The 23775-nt window shown below is 36.4% G+C and overlaps 3 protein-coding genes across 6 annotated transcripts; 1 reads left to right on the top strand and 2 right to left on the bottom strand.

The window, feature by feature from the left end:
* Positions 1-859: 859 nt before the first annotated feature.
* On the top strand, positions 860-8544 carry LOC137005072 (uncharacterized). The gene is made up of 6 exons (XM_067365847.1): positions 860-1218; positions 1313-1446; positions 2963-3110; positions 6738-6986; positions 7256-7514; positions 8344-8544. The coding sequence occupies exons 1-6, from the start codon at positions 860-862 to the stop codon at positions 8542-8544; spliced, it is 1350 nt and encodes a 449-aa protein (XP_067221948.1).
* A 79-nt stretch (positions 8545-8623) lies between these two features.
* Positions 8624-19969, bottom strand: LOC137006359 (uncharacterized). 4 transcript variants are annotated; one of them, XM_067367052.1, is made up of 13 exons: positions 18570-19969; positions 18373-18465; positions 16500-16709; positions 14600-14838; positions 14402-14511; positions 13497-13693; positions 12209-12406; positions 11100-11186; positions 10658-10908; positions 10432-10560; positions 9767-9907; positions 9589-9694; positions 8624-9468 (listed from the first exon to the last, which is right to left on the bottom strand). In XM_067367052.1, exons 1-13 carry the CDS (start codon positions 18631-18633, stop codon positions 9251-9253), a joined length of 2043 nt encoding a protein of 680 aa, XP_067223153.1. In that variant the 5' UTR covers positions 18634-19969; the 3' UTR covers positions 8624-9250. The 4 variants fall into 4 exon arrangements, with proteins under 4 accessions (XP_067223153.1, XP_067223162.1, XP_067223170.1 ...); XM_067367061.1 differs by lacking the exons at positions 18373-18465; positions 18570-19969 and adding an exon at positions 17441-17608 and having other exon boundaries at positions 8625-9468; XM_067367069.1 differs by lacking the exons at positions 18373-18465; positions 18570-19969 and having other exon boundaries at positions 8626-9468; positions 15397-16615.
* Positions 19970-22203: 2234 nt separating this feature from the next.
* On the bottom strand, positions 22204-23217 carry LOC137005068 (putative nuclease HARBI1). The gene has a single exon (XM_067365834.1). The coding sequence runs from the start codon at positions 23086-23088 to the stop codon at positions 22204-22206; it is 885 nt and encodes a 294-aa protein (XP_067221935.1). The 5' UTR covers positions 23089-23217.
* Positions 23218-23775: the final 558 nt, after the last annotated feature.

Below are 23775 nucleotides of genomic sequence, written 5' to 3'. Positions count from 1 at the left end.
ATATCATTTGTATAAATGTTTACTTTTTGGAATAAAAAGCTATACATAAGAAAGGTAAAAAGCACTTAATTGCTAATTAAACATAATTGAGGATAAGTGTAAACAATAATAGAGAATGAATAGGTATAATAAAGCTCTAATTAGTGTATGGAATGTGCTGGAAACCCTTGCAGCAAAGCAGACGTCACGTAGACGTCACGTCCAGGCAGTCGAACTGTAATGTGGCAGACGCAGACGTCACGTTCGGCAGACGCAGACGTGACGTTCAGTGAGACGAGTGCATGTTGCAACGTCATATTAATGAGCTCGTCCGAACGCCATACGTATGGAGGACCAAACCTGCAGAAATTAAAAATGAATAAATAAATGCATAAATAAATAAATAAATGCATTAATAAATAAATATATAAACGAATAAATAGATAAATAGGTAAATAAATGTGATAATAGGAAAATAAATAAATGACTTTATAAAATAAATATGATTATTTTTTAATAAAAATTATTTTTTCCCCCTTAATTCATTTTCTTCTGCTTGTCTTTTAAAATTATTTATAATATTTTGAATTTATTCTTGTATTTATTTTTCCATTAATTTTATATTTATTTATTTATGCATTAATTTATTTTTATATTTATTTATTCCAATATGTATTTATTTCCAGATGTATTTATTTTAACATTTATTTATTTCAACTTTTTTTTATTTATTTTTATATTTATTCTTACATTTCTTTGTCATGTATGATAATTAGGTGGGATGGTCTTCCTAATAGGGCTTGCTTACCATTGGTTCATCGTTGATTGAAGCGCTTGCTCGATTACTCTGGCTTTGTAGTGTAGTGACAGGTTGTTTACTATGGCGGACATTTCACATGTAGTTAGAGAACTGCGCAACTTAGCAAATGAAGTTGACAACAACGTATCAACTGACTACGTGTTGTTTAGATTGGATGTGCTAATTGATGTCATAGAACAGCTATTTGCCGATAATGCTGAAGTACAGCCTGAAGTGTTTGGCTCATTACTTAATATTTCCCAGCACATCCGAAATCAGTGTGAGTCAGACGGTGCTACGGTGGGACGTCCATCATACTTGCTGCCGATAAGCACGATTGAAACGTATCTTTCAATGGGTCAAACTGCTGGCAACATAGCAAATTTGTTTGGTGTCAGTGAAAGAACAATCCGGAGTAGGATGGCACAACATGGTCTAAGGTAAGCAATTAGTAGCCTAGCCTAATAACCTACTTAACTTTCACATTAGTGTTTATATGTGTGTTGTGATAATGGGCTTATTTTATTCTTATAGAGTAAGCGACCTGTTCTCGACTCTGGAAGACGCTGAACTGGATGCTTTAGTCGAAGACGTACTAAAGCGTCACCCAAATGCGGGGTATAAAATGATGATTGGACATCTAGGTTCACAGGGCATTCGAGTACAGAGTAAGACGGGGTTTTTTTGTTTTGTTTTTTTGTTTTTTTACCATGACACAGTGCCGAGTGTGTGTGTGTGTGTGTGTGTGTGTGTGGGGGGGGGGGGGGTATATTGTAATTGTATTATGATGACAATAATAATAATGATGAAAGTATCTTCCTTACATCTGCTATAATACAATATACCATTCATATCGAGAGTATGTATATTAATTAATAACAAAGACTATAGAATAACACTAGACGTGTCACTCGTATTGTTTTGAATGGGAGAAAGTGTAACGTGCAATATGGCGGAATAAGTCCAGCCTTCTAAGTCATCACGTCACTGCAGCAGCCGTTAGAAGCACCGTCAGACGCGCGCCTCAGAGACATGGCAGAAGAGACGCGCATTTAGGTCTGCGCATTCGCATTAGCTTGATCCAGCCTGAAAAATTGTTTTTTTGTTATGATTCGAGCGTTTGGATAAAACATTTATAAGACAGTTGTTGTCAGATTTGATTGGTGATTTCAAATATGAAATTTAATCGTAAGGTTGGCGAACAGTTTTTGAGAATTTGATGTTTCCCCATTCAAAGAGATAGGAGCTGCATGATGCCCGTTTCAAAGATGGCCGCCGAGTAAAATGACTTGTCTTAAAGGGACTTTGTTAATAAATACAAGGATTCGCTCTTGAAGATTGTTCTGATGGACTAGTGGCAGCATTTTCATTTAGTGTGCAAGAGGTTCTGGGTTCTAATCCATCCATTTATGATTTTTTTTTTCTCATTAAAATCAAAGATATTATTTAGTGATTTGTATATCAAGAGCAGGGACATGTTTATGTGTATTTTATTTTTTTGTGATTTCAACGTAGCGAATAGAGAGTCTCTTTAAGCGATAGATTGAAGCCCTCGTCCATGTTAAGACTGCGCAGTGTACAGAGCGCAGAGAGAACACTGTTGCGCCTCTGATAACAGCGACAACGAGCGCTCAACATGATTTCAAAAACAACACATCCCAGTGCCACATCGCCTATTATTAACACAAATTGATAATCAACTAGAGGTGTTTCTTTTGTATTACATATCCGTGCCACGAGATGTTACAAAATGTGGTGGAACATCAACCCTTTCAAAAAGTGGTAGGGACATGTCCCACCCGCAAATTACGCCTATGCCTTGACATATTGGTATCCCTTGGTAAAAAATGTAAAATAGAAATTAAGTCAATTTAGTTTTTTCCCCCCTAAATTTATGTAGCGCTTTATGCAATACATTTTTATTTACCGCTGTATTACTGTGAAGCTGCTTTGAAATGGTGTCAGTGTTGCAAAATTCATTATTAAGTGATTTTAAGCTAGTAAAACATCTCAGAAGTGTCCTTATTCAGCTCAGTTAAACAAAGTTTTTGTATTCACATCTGATGGTGTCCGTACAGTGATATTTTTGAATATAGTCTTTTAGGTCCCCACTGAGCATGCCAAAGGTGAAATTAAAGACTGGAATATTAACTATACATATATTGATGAATTTACTTTTTGTAGGGCGACGTGTTCAAGAATCCATGAAACGTGTGGATCCTCAGGGTGTCTTTATGCGGAGTCTACAACTGAACCCCCGGAGGCGCAGAACATACACAGTCCCTGCGCCCAACAGTTTATGGCACATTGATGGTAACCATAAGTTAATAAGGTATGCTGACAACAGTCGAATATTATTTATTATTTATCATGTTCATCTGGATGTGTTTTCTATGTTAGAATAGGAAATGGCTGTACAGTTGTACAAAAGAAAATTAAATGAATGTGTAATCGGTGGGATGTGTTTATAGCTTAATTTAATGCATTAATTATTATTATTATTATCACATTGATTCTCAGCATTTAAATTTCATAACTTCCATGTAGACCACAAATGTGAATGTGAAAATGAAAGTTTGAAAGAACTTTCTTGTAAGAAGAACACTGTTCTAAAATGTATCGCTGGATGATGTTTTTCACTAGAAGGATCTTTCTAGAGAACCTAAATTTCCAATGACTCTTACCAAATGTTATGAGATATTAATATTCATCAAGCAATATCATATAAGTCATTGTATAATGTCATGTGATGCCATATTCTGTGTGTGTGTTCTAGTATACATGGTTTATGAGGACACAAGTGTATTACAACATAAACATGGTTTATGAGGATGCTTCCGTGTCCTCATAAACCAAATGGCTCAAAAAACATATTTGCCTGTTTTTTTAATTCAATTCAGTACCTGTGATGGGTAGGTTTAGGACTGGGGTAGTGTAGGGGGATAAAATATACAGTTTGTACAGTATAAAACCATTATGTCTATTGAGTGTCCCTGTAAACCACATATACAGGTCCTTCTCAAAAAATTAGCATATTGTGTTAAAGTTCATTATTTTCCATAATGTAATGATAAAAATTTAACTTTCATATATTTTAGATCCATTGCACACCAACTGAAATATTTCAGGTCTTTTGTTTTAATACTGATGATTTTGGCATACAGCTCATGAAAACCCAAAATCTCAAAAAATTAACATATTTCATCCGACCAATAAAAGAAAAGTGTTTTTAATACAAAAAAAGTCAACCTTCAAATAATTATGTTCAGTTATGCACTCAATACTTGGTCATGAATCCTTTTGCAGAAATGACTGCTTCAATGCGGCGTGGCATGGAGGCAATCAGCCTGTGGCACTGCTGAGGTGTTATGGAGGCCCAGGATGCTCCGATAGCGGCCTTAAGCTCATCCAGAGTGTTGGGTCTTGCGTCTCTCAACTTTCTCTTCACAATATCCCACAGATTCTCTATGGGGTTCAGGTCAGGAGAGTTGGCAGGCCAATTGAGCACAGTAATACCATGGTCAGTAAACCATTTACCAGTGGTTTTGGCACTGTGAGCAGGTGCCAGGTCGTGCTGAAAAACTAAATCTTCATCTCCATAAAGCTTTTCAGCAGATGGAAGCATGAAGTGCTCCAAAATCTCCTGATAGCTAGCTGCATTGACCCTGCCCTTGATAAAACACAGTGGACCAACACCAGCAGCTGACATGGCACCCCAGACCATCACTGACTGTGGGTACTTGACACTGGACTTCAGGCATTTTGGCATTTCCTTCTCCCCAGTCTTCCTCCAGACTCTGGCACCTTGATTTCCGAATCACATGCAAAACTGAGCAACAGTCCAGTGCTGCTTCTCTGTAGCCCAGGTCAGGCGCTTCTGCCGCTGTTTCTGGTTCAAAAGTGGCTTGACCTGGGGAATGCGGCACCTGTAGCCCATTTCCTGCACACGCCTGTGCACGGTGGCTCTGGATGTTTCTACTCCAGACTCAGTCCACTGCTTCCGCAGGTCCCCCAAGGTCTGGAATCGGTCCTTCTCCACAATCTTCCTCAGGGTCCGGTCACCTCTTCTCGTTGTGCAGCGTTTTTTGCCACACTTTTTCCTTCCCACAGACTTCCCACTGAGGTGCCTTGATACAGCACTCTGGGAACAGCCTATTCGTCCAGAAATTTCTTTCTGTGTCTTACCCTCTCGCTTGAGGGTGTCAATGATGGCCTTCTGGACAGCAGTCTTTCCCATGATTGCGGTTTTGAGTAATGAAACAGGCTGGGAGTTTTTAAAAGCCTCAGGAATCTTTTGCAGGTGTTTAGAGTTAATTAGTTGATTCAGATGATTAGGTTAATAGCTCGTTTAGAGAACCTTTTCATGATATGCTAATTTTTTGAGATAGGAATTTGGGGTTTTCATGAGCTGTATGCCAAAATCATCAGTATTAAAACAATAAAAGACCTGAAATATTTCAGTAGGTGTGCAATGAATCTAAAATATATGAAAGTTTAATTTTTATCATTACATTATGGAAAATAATGAACTTTATCACAATATGCTAATTTTTTGAGAAGGACCTGTGCACACATTACCGTTCAAAAGTTTGGGGTCAGTAAGATTTTTTTAATGTTTTAAAAGAAGTCTCTTCTGCTCACCAAGCCTGCATTTATTTGATTAAAAATACAAACAAAAACAATAATGTGAAATATTATTCAAATTTAAAACAGCTGTTTTCTATGTCAATATACAGTAAAGTGTAATTTATTCCTGTTATCAAAGCTGAATTTTTACAGCATCATTACTCCAGTCTTCAGTGTCACATGATCCTTCAGAAATCATTCTGATATGATGATTTGATGCTCAAGAAACATTCATTATTATTATCAATGTTGAAAACAGTTATTTACATTTTTATTTCATGATGCTATGATGAATAGAAATTTCAAAAGAACAGCATTTGTCTGAAATCTAAATCTTTTGTAATATTAAACACTACCGTTCAAAAGTTTGGGGTCAGTAAGAATTTTAATTTTATTTTTGGGGGATAGAAATAAAATTAATCAATACTTTTATTCATCAAGGATGAGTTAAACTGATCAAAAGTTACAGTAAAGAAAATTATAATGTTAGAAAATATTCTATTTTAAATAAATGCTGTTCTTTTGAACTTTCTATTCTTTGAAGAATTTTGGAAAAAAAATGTACACAACTGTTTTCAACATTGATAATAATCATAAATGTTTCTTGAGCATCAAATCATCATATCAGAATGATTTCTGAAGGATCATGTGACACTGAAGACTGGAGTAATGATGCTGAAAATTCAGCTTTGATAACAGGAATAAATTACACTTTACTGTATATTGACAGAGAAAACAGCCGTTTTAAATTGGAATAATTTTTCACAATATTACTTTATTAATAATATTACTTACACAATATTACGTTTTTGTTTGTATTTTTAATCAAATAAATGCAGGCTTGGTGAGCAGAAGATACTTCTTTTAAAACATTTTAAAAATCTTACTGACCCCAAACTTTTGAACGGTACTGTACGTGTGTGTGTGTGCGCTGCTAGGGAACTGAGGAACATGCTTGGATGAGTGGTGAAACATATCCATTTGACTAGAACACCTTTTGTAGATTTATTCCAACTTGATCTGCACAACTGATAATTTTTTTACAGATGTTAATGGTGGAATTATACAAGCAGATCTTTCTGATGATGTTAAAGGTCCAGATTTCCGAGAAAGACTGTTAAGATTTAAAATCATCAAAAAAAAAATATTGTCTATTTCACAAGTGTTCATATTATTTTGTCCAACCCCTGTATGTAAAAGATATCATCTTAAGTATGTGATATACTGTTTTGGCTGTTTTGATTTACTATAGAATAAAGAATGTGTTTTATATCATTACTCAAAAGCCTAGTTGTTCATATTATTGAAATTAATTTCTCTATATCTGTTCCAGGTGGCGAATTGTGGTTCATGGTGGAATCGATGGCTTTAGCCGTCTAATTGTATACTTGAAAGCTGCCACCGATAATAAAGCTGCAACAGTCCTGACAAGCTTTTTAGAAGGTGTCAACCTGTATGGTGTGCCATCACGTGTGAGGTCAGATAAAGGTGGGGAGAATATTGATGTTGCTCGTTTCATGGTTTCCACCAGAGGAGAGAACAGAAACTCACACATCACAGGAAAGAGTGTCCACAATCAGAGGTATAATCAAACATATACAATGCCTTGCTACGTTTTCAGGCCTGAAATGTTTTTTTGTTTTGTTTTTTACAAAGAAACGCAAACAATTACCAAGATATGCACTGTTTCTAGAATAAATTACATTATTAATTAATTACATTTACATTTTAAAGTTTTTTTTTTTTTTTATTCCCCTTTTAGACTATGGAATGGAAGGCTTTATGTACAACATTGTGAATGTTGGTCCTTGTTTTAAATGTTTTGAATTTGGGTTTCTTTTACTGTGCTAGGATTGAAAGGTTGTGGAGAGATGTTTATGCTGGAGTGCTTGATCTCTTCTACACAATCTTCATGAACCTTGAGAATGACGGGCTTCTTAATCCAGATGACGAAGTGCATCTCTATGCCCTCCAACGGTGTTTCTTGCCACATGTACAGAAACACCTCCAGTACTTTCAGGATGGCTGGAACCACCACAAGTTGCGGACAGAAGGAAACCAGTCACCAATACAGCTCTGGTTAAGTCATGAACTGCAAGACCCCATTCAGGTAAGTGAATTAGGATGGGTTGGTGGATGGATAGCTTAGAAATTACATGATAGATATATATTAAACATATTAGCAACAGACAGGTAGCTGTAGAAATATTACATTATTAACAATATTAGTTTTTACAGTCTTGCCTCAGAAGATTCTGTTCATAGAATGGTGCGTTCAAGTCATGTCGGAAAGATCATATTTACGAGCAGAACCGACATGAACGCCACCACAATGTCGTAAATACCAGTGGGAAGCTCGTAATTTTCTTTAAGCTTCGATCTGTACGAGTTGGGGGCGTGTCAGTCAGAAACATAGTGAAATACCACAATACTTACATGTATTTAGCAGTGAAATTGTCAGGCTTTTCTATTTACAATGAAGTAAGCGGATTACCAGCAAAAATATGATAGCATCACAATGTAAAAATGTAATATGTAACAAAAAAGTTGACAATGGCTTGATAAATTAATTTAAAAACATAAAAAAGCAACATACAACTAATGCACATTATTTGCTCTACATTATCTAGAAGCAGAAGTGTTGTTATTTTGTGTAATTAATTTAGAGAAGGCACACCGCCATCATACTCCGACGAAAGTGACTTGAACGCACCTACCGTCGTACACACGACTTCCCACCTCGTAAATACGAACTTCCCAGGAGGACTTGAACGCACCATAATTCTATCAGATTTAAAGAAGTTTAAATACCATTTCAGTAAGTTTGCTTTCTCAGACCAACCTAACTACTTAATGGGTTGTACTATTTTGTTCTTAATAAGGTCTGGAAGTAGGACATGTTTGTTTGGAAATGTTTAATTATCAATTGTCCATTACAGGTAGATGCCATGCAATATGGCATTGACTGGGCAGGGCCATGTGGTCATCATGAACCTGGTGTGGTGATCCCTGAAGTACAAATACAACATCAACTTACACAGGAGGATGTTGAAAGATTCCCAGACCCAGATGTCCCCCTGTCTAATGTGTTGGAGGTGTACAGAGAGACTGTAAGGTTAATATATGAGATGCTTGAGTAGCAAGACTACACAACTTCAAAGAGTGAGCATCAAGTTTTGCGTATGTTGAAAAAAATATATAAGCATGCCTGTTTTGAGCTATTATTAACATTGTTAAACCACTAGATCTTATCTCAGTCATTCATTAATGTTATTGCTTTTAAATCCCCTAGAAATAGAATCAGTAAGGAACCATATGCATGCTGAACTGAATTTTATTGAACTTGATGGTTGATGAACAGTCACACAATTTTTTTTTATGTACCAAGGTTAATAAATTGTTCCAAAAACTTTGACTAAAGCTTTGTTTAGTGTAACTTTGAAAAAGAGAGGGAAAAAAAAGGTTCTGAATACATGTCAAAATTGCTTACAGGTTTCACAGACTGGATTTCCAGGAAGAAAAAATTGAGATATTGACAATTAGTGCCAGTTAATAATATGAATGAACTCTTGCATCCAGTGAATCTTTGTTGCTCGAACTACTTCCAAACCATTTAATCTAGAACAGTATCTTTTTAGTATATCCAAGCAAATAAACTCTAAAATGTTGTATCAAATTTTTTTTTGGCATTGGCATAGCCTTGTCAAATACAAAGCTCTGAACATTGCAACATGCCAAACATGTGTGAGATCTTCTGACAGAATATCCAATTTGCCCATTATAAATTTAGAAAATTTGCACACTAACTCTAGTAAAAATATGGCCTCTGATATTTTTAACACAAACTTAGACCATTCCAAATCCATAATCTGTGCTCCAGATAGCAGCTAAAAGATCTCTCTCAAAGGCAGCATAGTCCTTGTAATGACTAGGAAGCTTAAGAGTTTGATAGCATGTGGAGGACTTGGGTAGGTTTCCATCCACCACCTCAACATCTAGGCTCCTGGGCAGCACATCCCATCCAGTCCAGAATTTCATTAGAAACCGCAAGATATTATAGGAAGCTGTGTTTAAAAAAAAAGAAAAGAAAGTAAAATAAAATTTTAAAATTCCAGTTCATGACCCCTTTTATTTTTTACTGAAGAATCTAAAGTAAAAAGTCAGTTAATTTCTCATATACTTACAATTTCCAATGAAGGTGCGAAGGAATCCAGTGAGCCTACATGTGTCTTCAAGAGAGGCCTCACTGTCTTCATCATGTGTTGGCCAAATTATCCTCTCTAAAATCATCTGGCACATTGACAACATTATCATTACTAAAGAATTGTAGAGAATAACATACATAAATGGCCCATATCTTACCAGTGGGGTGTACACTGTATCACAAGTCCTAGGAAAGAGAAGATGAATAGTGTCTTTCCTCTCGGTCAGCAAAGGCCAGATCAATGTTTCCTTCAAACCCCGCCGTAGCTGCTTTACTTGCTTGGAGGTTCTTTCAAGGACCTTCATAATTTAATTTGGAATGGAAACATGCATTACATTTACAAACTTTAAACTTTACATGGTTAGTTCACCAAAAATGTAAAAATTGTCATTAATTACTCACCCTCATGTTGTTCCACACCTGTAAGACCTTCGTTCATCACACAAATTAAGATATTTTTGATGAAATCCGATGGTTCAGTGTGGCCTCTATTGAGAGCAAGATAATTAACACTTTCAGATGCACATAAAGCTACTAAAAACATTTTAAAATAGTATTTGTCGCTTCATAACATTAAGGTTGAACCAATCACAAGATCTGTTTTAATTATGTTTTGTAGTAGCTTTCTGGGCATCTGAAAGTGTTAATTATCTTGCTGGAGATGCAGGCCTCACTGAGTAATCAGATTTGTGTTTAAGATGAATGAAGGTCTTAAGGGTGCTGGTGAGTAATAAATTACATTTTTTGGGGGGGGGGGGGGGGGGGGGTTGGGGGGTGGTGAACAAACCCATTAAGAGTATTACTACCAATAGTGCATACTCACTGCATGAATGAGCAGTTTGTCAAGCAGCCATCTTCTGTTCTCTGATGTCACACCAGGCAAATCCCAGGACACTGCAAGGTCTGTAATAACCCTCTTTTCCTCCTCTGATAATTCACCTGTGCCTTTCAACTGGTCATAAAATTATATTGACTATATACACTGCCTAGCCCAAAAAAAAAATCTCACTGTTTGGATAGTAATATGCAAATACTTGAGAGTAACTAACCATCTCTATTGCTTGACGAACATCTGTGTCCACACAGTCCAGCACATCAATTGTGGCAGTTTCAGGGGATCCACCAAAAAGCACGTGGATTATTGCTGGGCTTAAACCAGTTAAGCATGGACCACCATGCAGGAATGAGTGCCCGATTATACGGCCTGCCACCACAAAGAAGTCACTATCTAGAAAACTCTGTGATGTTGAGGGAATCAAGTGATCCTTTTCACCCTCAAAAAGAAGAGTTCCTCCTGGCACTTAAGGAAATAAAGCCGTGCAACATGTTACAATCTGGCATGCATTACAATAAGACAAAAGAAGAAACCTTTTAAAGTATCAACCCTATGGCCAATGGCAAGTAATTAACTGTTAATGCCAACAAATTACTGTGAACTTCTTTCAAAGTTATCCTAAAACTGGTAAAAACAAACAAGTACAGGTCACTAACCAAGTTGTAGTTCAAAACCATGCTGGAGTTTTGACATGACTGTATCAAAAACATGACGAGTTACACCGTCTCCAATTGCAGGATCACCTTGAAGGCAAAGGTATAATGGGACATTAGCGCAAACAAAAACCATAACCACATTATAGGGTATGCATCAACGTCACTTTCCCGCTGGAACGCGCTCCCTCAGCTGGACTGAGTGGTAAAAGAACCTGCTGCATGACTGGATTTAACAGGGGAAACTGCAAAAATGTGAGTAAAACAAACAAATTGCACTAAAGGTTGGGCTCAAAAGTGTTTCTTACAACTTATCAAATAAACCTAATCCATGGATATTGACATGCAGCCAGGAGTCGTGTTTCCTGACATTTATATGTGCCTGATTTGACGCCGGGGAAATAGATAAAGCAAATCTGCCTGTGAATATTTTATATAGCTACATAGGTTTAAATCAGAGTAATCACTTATATCCATGTTATATATTTTGTCATATTGTCCAGCACTAAAACTTGTATAGTTTTTGTCAGTGTTTATTTAAAAACACCCAATAATGCAGAATATAAGATGGTAAATATCAGTATGATTTTGCCTCAAAATCCAACAATTTGACATAAATGATAACTGGAAATCCATGTTCCTCTGCTGGAGTCCAGCTGTTTCTGTGAATAGCAGTGATCCATTTGCTTATTTTTTCTGTAGCTTTCGGCAGTTTTTAAATATATACCTCAGATTTTGAGTCAAAGTTATTTGTACAGTCAATCACAAAGCTCTTCCCGTTTTGGATGTGTTTTGTGGCATTCACGCTGAAAACCAATGCTGCCGCTCAGTCATTTGCCACTCAGTGGGCGTAACCACAGCCATAACAGTGACATCACGTGCATACCCTCTATAGCAGGGGTGTTCAATCCTGCAGGGGTGTTCAAGCCACTGTCCTGCAGTGTTTAGCTCCAACCTTGATTAAACACACCTGAACCAGCTAATTAAGGCCTTCAGAATCACTATAAACTTCAAGGCAAGTCTGTTGGAGCTAGTTAGATCTTAACTCTGCAGGACAGTGGCTCTCCATGAGCAGGATTGGACACCCCTGCATTATTATTTACTTTACCTACCATGTAGTGTACATTTTAATGGACAAGCCCATTCTACATTTGCCATCTTGTAGAAAGACAGGATTGCTCTCTCCCTGTCTTCAGGACTTTCTCTCATGTCCATCTGGAAACTGAGCTCCTTTCCGCTTTCATGCGTCTTGAAGAGGTTTTGTCTGTACTTCTTTGAGGCCTCTGTTGCATCTGGCTCAAATTTCCAATCTAAAACCAGAGACATTATCCAGAGCAACAAACATTAACAGGCATATGATCAGGTAAAGACAAAAAAAGAAAAACATGACCCATAATCTTCAAAGACCGTAGGCGCATGTGTATTCAAATGCACATTGAGATTTGCCGTTTAATCAAATTTTTTGAGGCAATTTTGGTATTACAGTCAGATTAACGCAGTACATATGAGTCCCAGGATGAAAAATACAGAAATCTGTATTTCTCAGATTAATGCGCTGAATTCCTAATTAGAGATAAGTTATGAGATAATTGGGTAACACTTTAGAATACTGATCCTTCATTAATGAATAACTACACAGGAACAAATGAGTAATGCAGTATTAACACTCTAGTAACTACTATTAACTAACAAGTAACTCTGATGAATGAATTAGTAAGTAATAGTGCTCAGTTGAAGGTGGTAGTTCACTATTAACTAATCAGTAACTACTGTTTTTTCATTCCTCCCAGATAACTACTAAGAACTACTGTATACAGGCTCATAATTAACATGAATGATGCATAATGTATAATTAATTCTAAAGTGAAGGTCATGGTAACCCACTAGTAATGACTGAAGTATTACCAAATACTTAAGAAGGAATTACTGTACAAAAACATACAAAAACCTCAAAAGTTTACAATGACTTCAGTAGTTACTACAGAGTTATCATGTTTCTCACTTTAGAATACTGATCCAAATAATTAGTAATTCCTTCTTAAGTATTTAGTAATACTTCACTCATTACTAGTGGGTTACCATGACCTTCACTTTAGAATTAATTATACATTATGCATCATTCATGTTAATTATGAGCCTGTATATAGTAGTTCTTAGTAGTTCTCTGGGAGGAATGAAAAAACAGTAGTAACTGATTAATTAATAGTGAACTACCACCTACAACTGAGCACTACTACTTACTAATACATTAATCGGAGTTTATTGTTAGTTAATAGTAGTTACTAGAGTGTTAATAGTGCATTATTCATTTGTTCCTGTGTAGTTATTCATTAATGAAGGATCAGTATTCTAAAGTGTTACCGATAATTGTTATAGACTATGCATGTCAACTACACAAACCATCAAGTTCAGTGCTCTCTTGATCTACTGTGATGAGCGGTGAAACCATCATGTTTTCTTGATCTTGCATTGCGCAGTCTCTGATGCTGGGATTTGCAACATTTCTCTCCTGCCTCAAAACTGTACTTTCAGTGCTGCTTGAAGTGGCCCTTTCTGTAGCTCTCTCACTCACTACCTCACCACTGACCTCCACTGACCTTAGGAAAGGAGTAAACACAGACTGTTTAAAGGGATAGTTCATGCAAAAATCAAAATTCTGTCAACAACTTATCACAGTCATGTTGGGCCAGAAGTTCCAAATGAAGATCTTTTTAATACAATGAGTTTTTCCATCCATTGATGGCCTATACAATACTTTAAAGTTCCAGAAAGGTAGGAAAGAGATCATTAAAGTAACAAATGTATGAAGACAAGAGACACGTGTGCTTTGTGTGCGACAAAGAAGAAGAAAAAAAGTTTAAAAGAATATAGATCTTAGATGCAAGCTCACAAGACAACCACAGCACATGCATGTTGAGTTTACGTGAGAGCATCGATCACTTTAATGATGTCTTCATTACCATGTTGGACCTTTAAAGTAGGTTGCATAAGCTGTCAATGGAGGGACAGAAAGCACTCACATTTATCTCCATTCGTGTTTGTGAAGATGAATGAAAACCTTATGGGTTTAAAAAAGACACTAGGATGAGTATATAATAATCTCATTTTTAGGTGAATTGACCCCTTTAAAGGGTTTAAAAACAACAATAATAATAATGATGACATTTTAGTAACTCAAACAGTTAAATAAACAGTATTCAAACAGTTCAAACTGACTACTAAGTCTACTGTAACTCAGATATGGTTCTATCCTAAGAGTCCAAACCAAGGATAAATAAACATTTCCATAAGAGACTCCAAAATACCTCACACACTCATCACTGTGAGACTTGATAGCTGCAAAGGGGAATTCATCTCCACATACAACACATTTTTGAGGTGGTCCAATCAACTCATCTCTGCTAGGAAGACTTGCCTGCAAGAAAACATTACAACATAATAGCATATCATACATGTTTTATGTTAATGTTTAAAAATTCCCTGTTTGAAAGTATGTAACTCACTGATTCAACTTCTAAGTTTCGTTGAAGAGGACGAATGAAAATGGTTGCATGACCAATTTGATTTTGAGGATCTTTCAAATACTTTACATGGTACCCCTCATTTGGACAGGGTATCAAGCTGAGATAACGGCTCCTTGTGTTCCCAGATATTTTTAGCAACTCAAACCCACCACCTTGTCTGAGTTTCGGAAAAGCCTCCATGATAACATCCTTAAATTTTTGGGGATCTGCATGGCATCCTATAAAAATAACAATAATAAAATATAAAATGTAAGATACTAGATCAAATCTGACAGTTATCACTTATCTTTAACTTTCAGTTCAGTTAAGTTTTGAAAACTCCAGACAAATCTTAGTTAAAATAACTACTGACAGACCTTATTATTTTTAAAGCGCTAATGTTTTTAAAAGAATGTATGCAACCAAACAGTTTTGGGACACTACTGAGTTCCGTAGTATTTTGTTGTACTATGGGAGTCAATGGTGCACCAATCCCCTTTGCTGACAACCATTCTTTTATTGTGTTATTTCTTTGTGTTAAGCAGAACCAGTGTTGGGTAAGTTACTAAAAAAAAAGAAAAAGTAATCCACTATAAATTACTACAGTAAAATTGTAATTTGATTACATTACTGATTACTGCATGTAAAAAGTAATCAGATTACTAATTACTTTACATTCAAGTTACTTTGAAAACCTATAAAACCTACAAAAATACACCACATACTGAAAATCAGTTCTTTCCGTAATTTAATATTGACTGAAAAATATTACAGAAGTATGAAAACAGTGACCTGACTTAAAAATAATCTTTATTCATCTGTAGGTAGCTTATTCATTTTAATGTAATCATAACGGTCGCCTGAGGGCGCTCAACGACCACGTCATCTGTGAGCATGAGATTCTACAAAATAAAAATAACTTTATTAAAACTAATAAATATATGAAATATTGTACACTTGTTAATGTTTATTTTTGTTTGTAGTTTTGTATAGTATTTAATGATTATGAACATATACTAAGCATGACAGACAAATTATGCAATGGATGAAACTACAAAGCTGGCATGTATGGTATGTATGATTACAAAATAAAGTCATTAAGATTGTTAAATATAATTTTATAAAATAACATGTATAATAAAAATAGTTTTATCATGTGTTGAGCCGTTTCTGTGATAGCTCTCCGACACACCGAATTCACTTACTTTATTTTGTTCACTCTATGCAGATACAGTGCACTCAAATGACATATAGGGATTAGTGAATCAGTGAACGAGTGAGCGGTTTCGGACACAGCTTAAACATTCCTTGCTGTGTGTAGCATGTATGTGTGTGGTTGCTTAACTGTGTTTATGTTTGTATGTAACTGCATTAAAGACAGGAAAAAAATGCTTTAAACATTTATAATAACATTTTAAAACAGTATTGTTCAGAAGTTACCGTCCCTCCTGATCCTGAACAAAAATCCAATCTAGCTAGATGAGGTTGGACCGCTCTCGTCTTGGCTGCGGAGGGTATCCTCCTCCTCCACACATTCTCCGGTGATTCATAATGACGCATCCGCGCCAAACGTGATATCTTTTAGAAATGCACTTTACCTATTTTTTTTCTTGTAACGCAAGTAACGTAATTTTATTGACATCAGTAACTGTAATCAAATTACATACATTTAAAATGTAATGTTACATTACTGCATTATCAGAAAAAGTAATTAGAATACAGTAACGCGTTACACCCAACTCTGAGCAGAACAAACAAGTTTATAAAGGTTTACAAAAAGTTGAGGGCAAATAAATGATAACAGTATTTAGGAGATTAAGAATTAATAATCCAAATGTGTTTAAGAAATCCTCACTTTTAAACGAAACGCTAACATTCCGATAAGCAGCTTTTTGCATACCTTGAAAGGTGACACGATTCTCCCCTAACCCAGCAGAGAACAATCTGTCTTTAGCACAGCGACTGGGCACTAAATCAGCATTTTTGTCATCAAGACAGCAGAAGTTATGTGTAAAGCTGCAGGATGCTGCACGGCTCATCACAGGCAAGCTTGTTCGTCTTGCAAGTCCTCTTCCTCTGTTGTAAGGCGTAAATAGTCTTGCAACTTCAGCTAGAAAATGTAGGAAAGTAAACATCAGTCATCATTTTAGAAGTGATGGGGACAACAGTAATTTAAAAGGTGCCCTAGAACCCCTTTTTAAAAGATGTAATATAAGTCTAAGGTGCCCCCTGAATGTGTCTCTGAAGTTTCAGCTCTAAATTCCCGATAGATTTATTTTAATTAACTTTTTTAACTGCCTATTTCGGGGCATCATTAACTATGCACCAATTTAGTGTGCGGCCCCTTTAAATCCTCACGCTCCCCGCCCCCCTGAGCTCTCGACACTATAATACATTGCATAAACAAAGTTCACACAGCTAATATAACCCTCAAATGGATCTTTACCAAATGTTCGTCATGTATGCTGCATGTATACATCGGATGATGTGAGTATATTATTTATTTGGATGTTTACATTTGTTTCTGAATGAGTTTGATAGTGCTCCGTGGCTAAAGCTAACATTACACACTGTTGGAGAGATTTATAAAGAATGAAGTTGTTTATGAATTATACAGACTGCAAGTGTTAAAAAAAATGAAAATAATGACAGTCTTGTCTCCATGAATACAGTAAGAAACGATGGTAACTTTAACCACATTTAACAGTACATTAGCAACATGCTAACGAAACATTTAGAAAGACAATTTACAAATATCACTAAAAATATCATGATATCTTGGATCATGTCAGTTATTATTGCTCCATCTGCCATTTTTCGCTATTGTTCTTGCTTGCTTACCTAGTCTGATGATTCTGCTGTGCAGATCCAGACGTTAATACTGGCTGCCCTTGTGTAATGCCTTGAACATGGGCTGGCATATGCAAATATTGGGGGCGTACATATTAATGATCCCGACTGTTACGTAACAGTCAGTGTTATGTTGAGATTCGCCTGTTTTCCGGAGGTCTTTTAAACAAATGAGATTTATATAAGAAGGAGGAAACAATGGAGTTTGAGACTCACTGTATGTCATTTCCATGTACTGAACTCTTGTTATTCAACTATGCCGAGGTAAATTAAATTTTTAATTCTAGGGCACCTTTAAGTGCAATACCATTTTTTTCCTTACCACTGTCAAATTGACACATCTAATACAAGGATTGACACATCTAATGCAAGGACCTCACAATAAGATACATATCACGATGCGATATAATGATACAACATATCATGATAAATATATATGTATACATTCTAATAATTTATTTGCAAAAGTACTTGTATTGCAGTATCACTGAACAGTGAACACACTGAAATGTATGAAGTACATATTGTGCACAAAAAATCATATAAAAATAAATATGCGCCGTTATATTTTCTACTATGCTCCATAGTGTTTATTTCTGAGACACTGGCCTTATGAATATGACGGGCAACTGTTAGTTTTATAGACAGCGAGTCAGCGACATCTGCGGGAGCAGAGGAGGTCGTTTGGCACACAGAAGAATTTTATTACGTTATTTTAAATCATTTTAAAACATGATTTTTAAAAAAAGTATCGATAGTAGAGGTTGGAATATCGATACACTATCGCGAAAACTAACTATCGCGACAGTTAGCTGTATCGATATTTCTAAACAGCCCTAAAAGTTTAATTTGCAGGTATGCAAAATAACTCATTTACTCTTTTTTTCCGTGATTACAGAAAAGTTATTAAACTATAAACCAACCGTCCACTGGGTGTCTTAATCTAGGTGTCATCACCCTAGCGTCTGAAGTATGGTCTGAAGTCGACGGTTGTTCCAGACTCGATGAAGATGATGCTGTGTGGGATTGCATAAATAGCTTCAGCTTCATGTTTTTATTTCTGGAAAATACTTTACATATTTCGGCATAATGCGAATAGCGTTAGGTGAAAGTAACTTACAACTCTCCAGCTGATCTGCCACATCCCTTAGCAAGCTAGACAGCGATTTGCTACTTGCCGCCATTTTCTTTGAAAACTCCGTTACTTCGATTAGCTGGCCTGGCGATTCTATGCGTGAGCTCTTAACCAATGATGCACACTGAAGCTACAGAAGGACCGCCTTCCTCATTTCCATGTTACACACGGAAAAGTAAAAATAAATGAATCAATAAATAAATAAATCTAAAAATAAATACATGTGGGAATAAAAAAATAAATGAATGCATATATATATATAAATAAATCTAAAAATAAATGTAAAATGTAATGAAAAATAATTAAATAAAAATTAAAAGTAAAAAAAACGTTTACAAAAGTAGAAAAGTATAAACGCAGAAAATAATAAATAAATGGGAAAAATAATAGAAGAAATTAAGTTTATTAAAAATGAATCACATTTATTGTATCAAGTCATTTATTAATTTATTTATTTTCCTATTATCACATTTATTTACCTATTTATCTATTTATTCATTTATATATTTATTTATTAATGCATTTATTTATTTATTTATGCATTTATTTATTCATTTTTAATTTCTGCAGGTTTGGTCCTCCATACATACGTCCCAAACACACAGCAGCTCCACACACACACAACAGCCAGAGGAGCGCTCGCGCCGGACGCGATGACGTCAAACAAACGTCATCGTCATCCAGTCAGCCGCAGGGAAGCAGAGAAAGAGAGAGACAACTTTATCAAACTTCCCAACGAACTCATCTGCGAGCCCTATAATCGCAGCCACCGTACTGCCTCAGCAAACGGGGCCAGTACCATAAGGCACAGATGCAGACACTTCTTCCCTCGGGAAGAGTGTCAAACGAGAACGGAGCGTCTCGAAAAGGGGGACGTTTCTCACAGTAAACAACAGACAAACACAGACAGCGCCCTCAAGAACTGTGTATGCTTGCTCCTCTCCAGACAGAAAAACGCCCAGAAAACGTGAATATAAGTGTCAAACCCGGGGACACGAATAAACACATCCTCTTGAACGTTAGTAAGGCATATAAAAAAAAAAACCCTACTGGAGTTGGTATAGTCATAATCAGACAGAACAGATGTCTTCTGTCTCTCCAGGCGCTCTCTTTATACTTCCGGGTCGCGCCGTATGACGTCATAGGCTGTCGCCGGCCAATAGGGATTTGCTGCGTCCGAAATCGCATACTTGCCTACTATATAGTATGCGAAAAACAGTATGCGAGGCGAGTAGTATGTCCGAATTCATAGTATTCGAAAAACAGTAGGCGAGAAGTACCCGGATGACCTACTGCTTCCGCCCGAATTCTGTAGTAGGCATACGATGGACGCTGCGCTATCCCGTGATGCCACAGGAGAGGATTCTTCAAATTCGAAAATGGCGGAAAGCGGCGATGCGGCGCTTTTTAAGTGTAAGTACCTCAGGGGAAAAGGGTGTTCATTGTAGTTAAATTGCACTTGTTTAACATAATGTAAGTAAACGGCTGTATTATTGAAAGTTTAAACAAAGTAAATCGATGAGAAGATTTTGAGAATCGGTTGTAAAAAAATATTTAATCACTATTACTAAGATTTTGTTAACACTGTTTTATTTAACGGAGAAATTCGTTGTTTATCAGTTTAATGAGATTAGAAAACTTTAAAATATTTTTTCCAGTGTTGCATTAATAGATCGATCATCGTGACTAATGTTTAAATACTGTTTTGACATTAACTTACAGGGACTGATGAACACACCCGCGCCCTCATCCAGTGGAGAGTGGCTAATGAAGCCCTCTTCACTGGAAAACGCAATGCTGCCATCAAAGGATTTGAGTAAGTATACAAATGAGGTAAAATGTTTTCAGGTGCTGTTGACAGTGAAAGTAGTACATACTAACGTTTACAGCAGCTTATTATGTTGAGACAAGGGAGAGAGAGGAGAGGTTTCTTCAGCTTTTAGAGCTTTTTGCAAAAAAAAATTGAATAAAAAATATTAATAGTAACTACACACTTTCTTTCCATTTATTTATGTTGGGATTTTCTTTGTTTTATGCTGTTTTATCAGCATTTTATTGCAATGTTAATGTCCAGAGTTTTACAGTAGCTACATTTTGTCAGCTGTAAAGTGCTTAATATTTGGCATTGAGTAACAACTATTTTAAAGCACTTGTGCGCAATTTGTAGTAGTTTCCAGTGTTTTTATAAAATGTGGGAATATCTAAAAAAAAAAAAGAAAAAGAAAGAAAAAAAAGTTGACTGACAATGAGTACAGTAAAAAAGAGAGAAAAGACCAGCTTTAAAATGTATTCATTTTCTTTATTTTCTAATTTAACATCTACATGAATAAGAGTACAAAGATTAAGACAAAATCACTTTTGCATCAGGTTGTATAATAGTTTTAATTAACACCTAATAGAAATTTCTTAATATTTTATAATGGTATCAGGAAAATGAACTTCAGCATATTCAGACAGGTAACTTTAACAGAGAGTTTTCAAAAAGCTCTTCAGGTTAACATGTAATTGCTTCTAGCAATCCCATTTATAGGATTTCACTTTTTATGGGGGGATGGTTGGAAATCCAAAATGTCCCAGACAATTACCCCAGAAATAAGTAATTTGTAAAAATTAAGCTCAAATATAATTAAATAATATAAATATACCCACAAGTGACATTTGTGATATGTAGCTCAAATTTCATTTTTTATACAAAATTACCTTTTTATAAAGAGAATTTATACAGAATTGTTATACAAATTTACACACACAGCCTTAGGCAGTGTGACAGTGGTTGGTGGGTGTCACCTCTGGGGACCACTGCAGCTCCGAGATCCCCTGTTGATTAGCCTGGGTCTGCAAAATCCCCAGTTACCATGAGCAGCCGCGAGGAGGCCCAACAGGAGTCTTGGTGATGGAGAGGCTGTGCACTGGCAGAGGAAATCTATAAACGGGTTTTTGCAGGTCTTAAATAGTCTTAATTTACCCCTTCACAATTTTAAGCCTTAAAAAGGTCTTAAAACAGCAGAAAAGTTTTAATTCATTAGGACGATAAATGCCAAAAATTAATGACTTAAAAGTTCCTGAGTTTTTGTCCCAATACAAATAAACAGTATAGTAAAAGTTATTTTCATGTTCTAGTGTTTGGGAGTTATTCACAGCATAAACTATTTGTAATATTAAAGTAATGGAGATCAGTACAATTCTAGTTGTTGTTTAGTAAACTTTTAAGTGTTGCTATGCACATATAAATATATATATATTTATATGCGCTCCCTATAAATTTACATTAAGAAAACATATTGATGAGTTGTATTCCCTTCAAATTATTCAGTACACTTTCTTTAAAATCTTTAATTTACCTTTATAAAACCCGCAGAAACCCTGAAAAAAACTTTTTTTTTTCCCCCCATCACAAGGGCTGCCAGTGGCAGTAAGTAAGAAGGATGCACACAGTTGCAATGCACCTCTTTCTTTCTACTGCTACTGCACTTTTCGCATCACAACACCCTGTGGGCTGTGCCCACACACACACACCTAACTATTTACATATTAACCAGCTAACATAGAGAAGCTTAAACAAACAATGTCAATCTGAGAACAAGAACTGATTTGCTGAGTCTTAACCTGTTAAATTGTCTTACAGGTAATCATGCTCATGAAGAGCACACACACAGTTGTCTGGTGCGGACACAGCTGCAGCCAGATTGTCCCGCACATCCTCTCCTGCGCTGGCTTCTGTGTTTTGAGGTTCAGGTGGGTCATTGTCAGGATCCTCTACAACCTCTGGATCAATAATGTCCCCATTCTGAAGACAGAGGTTGTGGAGCACCGCGCAGCACGCAACAACATCTGGCACAAAGGCAGGACTGACTTCCAGGGCCTTGAAGAAGATTGAGCGCCAGCGTGTCTTCAACATCCCGAAGGCTCTCTCCACAATGTTGCGTGCACGAGCATGCTTGGTGTTGAAGCGAGCCTGTACAGGATTCTGTACAGGCTCTCTATACGGAGTGATGAGGCAGATGGGCGCACTCAAACAAGGATACCCACCATCTCCAAGGATGCATTTTCCTGCAGGTGGATACAGGCGGCCAGTGTAAACGGTGCTGTTCTTCAGCACCCTGGCATCGTGCACAGACCCGGGGTACCCAACAAAGATGTCTAGGAACTTTCCCTTGTGGTCAGTGATGGCCTGCAGCTGTACCGAGTGGAACAGCTTCCTATTAAAATAGCATGCGGCGTCACTTGCAGGTGGCTTGATGCGGATATGACAGCCATCTATAGCACCAGCTACCATGCTGAAAGCTGGAGACCCAGCCAGCTGGGCAAAACCTGCTCCTACTGCCTCCAGGTCATCCGGGGTGGGGAAAGTGATCAGCCTCCTCAAAATATTGATGACTGCCCGGCTCATTTTGAGCACAATGTCATGCACTGAGGACTTTGGAATATCAAAGGCCATTGAGACCACTCTATATGATGCTGCATGGGCTAGCCAATAGAGGAACACCAGCACCTCAACATCCATTTCCCAGCCATGGTCAGAATCTGACTTCAAAACAGCAATGAGGGATGTGATGGTCTGTCGTGAAAGCCGGAGACTGGGACGAAGGTCAGATCCATCTTCGAAATACAGGCGAAGAATTGGCACAGCAACATTCAGGCGGCAGTAGGTTGTAGGGCTCACAGTCTGTAAATGTTATGTAAATAGTTTTTTTTTAGAATATGTATATACTATTTATTTATTATGTACTTTGTATTTATGTATATATTGTATCTATAATATTTAGGCTATGTATATATTGCATGTATTCATTTTCTCTCTCTCTAATAAAAAAAAATATATATATGTATATGTGTGTGTGTGTGTGTGTGTGTATATATATATATATATATATATATATATAATATGTACACTATTATATATATATATATAATAGTGTATATATTGTGTATATGTATTCAAGTTTATTGATTTGTCCTTTTTCTCATGTATTTTTATATGCATTCATTTATAACAATAAATTAATTAATTTCCTTACTCCAAATCAGCCTCTGTCATGATGTTCACAGACATGTCTTTTTATTCTGAGGTAAAGTTTTCTAGCTAAATGGGTGATTATTATACTTACGTTATTTGAGAAATATTTAACCAGCTGTTGACGAACGCGTGATCTGCGAGCAGCTGACCGACGCCTCCTTTGAGCTGTTGACT

The sequence above is a fragment of the Chanodichthys erythropterus genome, chromosome 3 (genome assembly GCF_024489055.1).
Source record: "Chanodichthys erythropterus isolate Z2021 chromosome 3, ASM2448905v1, whole genome shotgun sequence".
Taxonomy (NCBI): Eukaryota; Metazoa; Chordata; class Actinopteri; order Cypriniformes; family Xenocyprididae; genus Chanodichthys; species Chanodichthys erythropterus.
The sequence above is the reverse complement of the archived record's forward strand: the minus strand, read 5'-3'. Positions and strand labels throughout refer to the sequence as shown.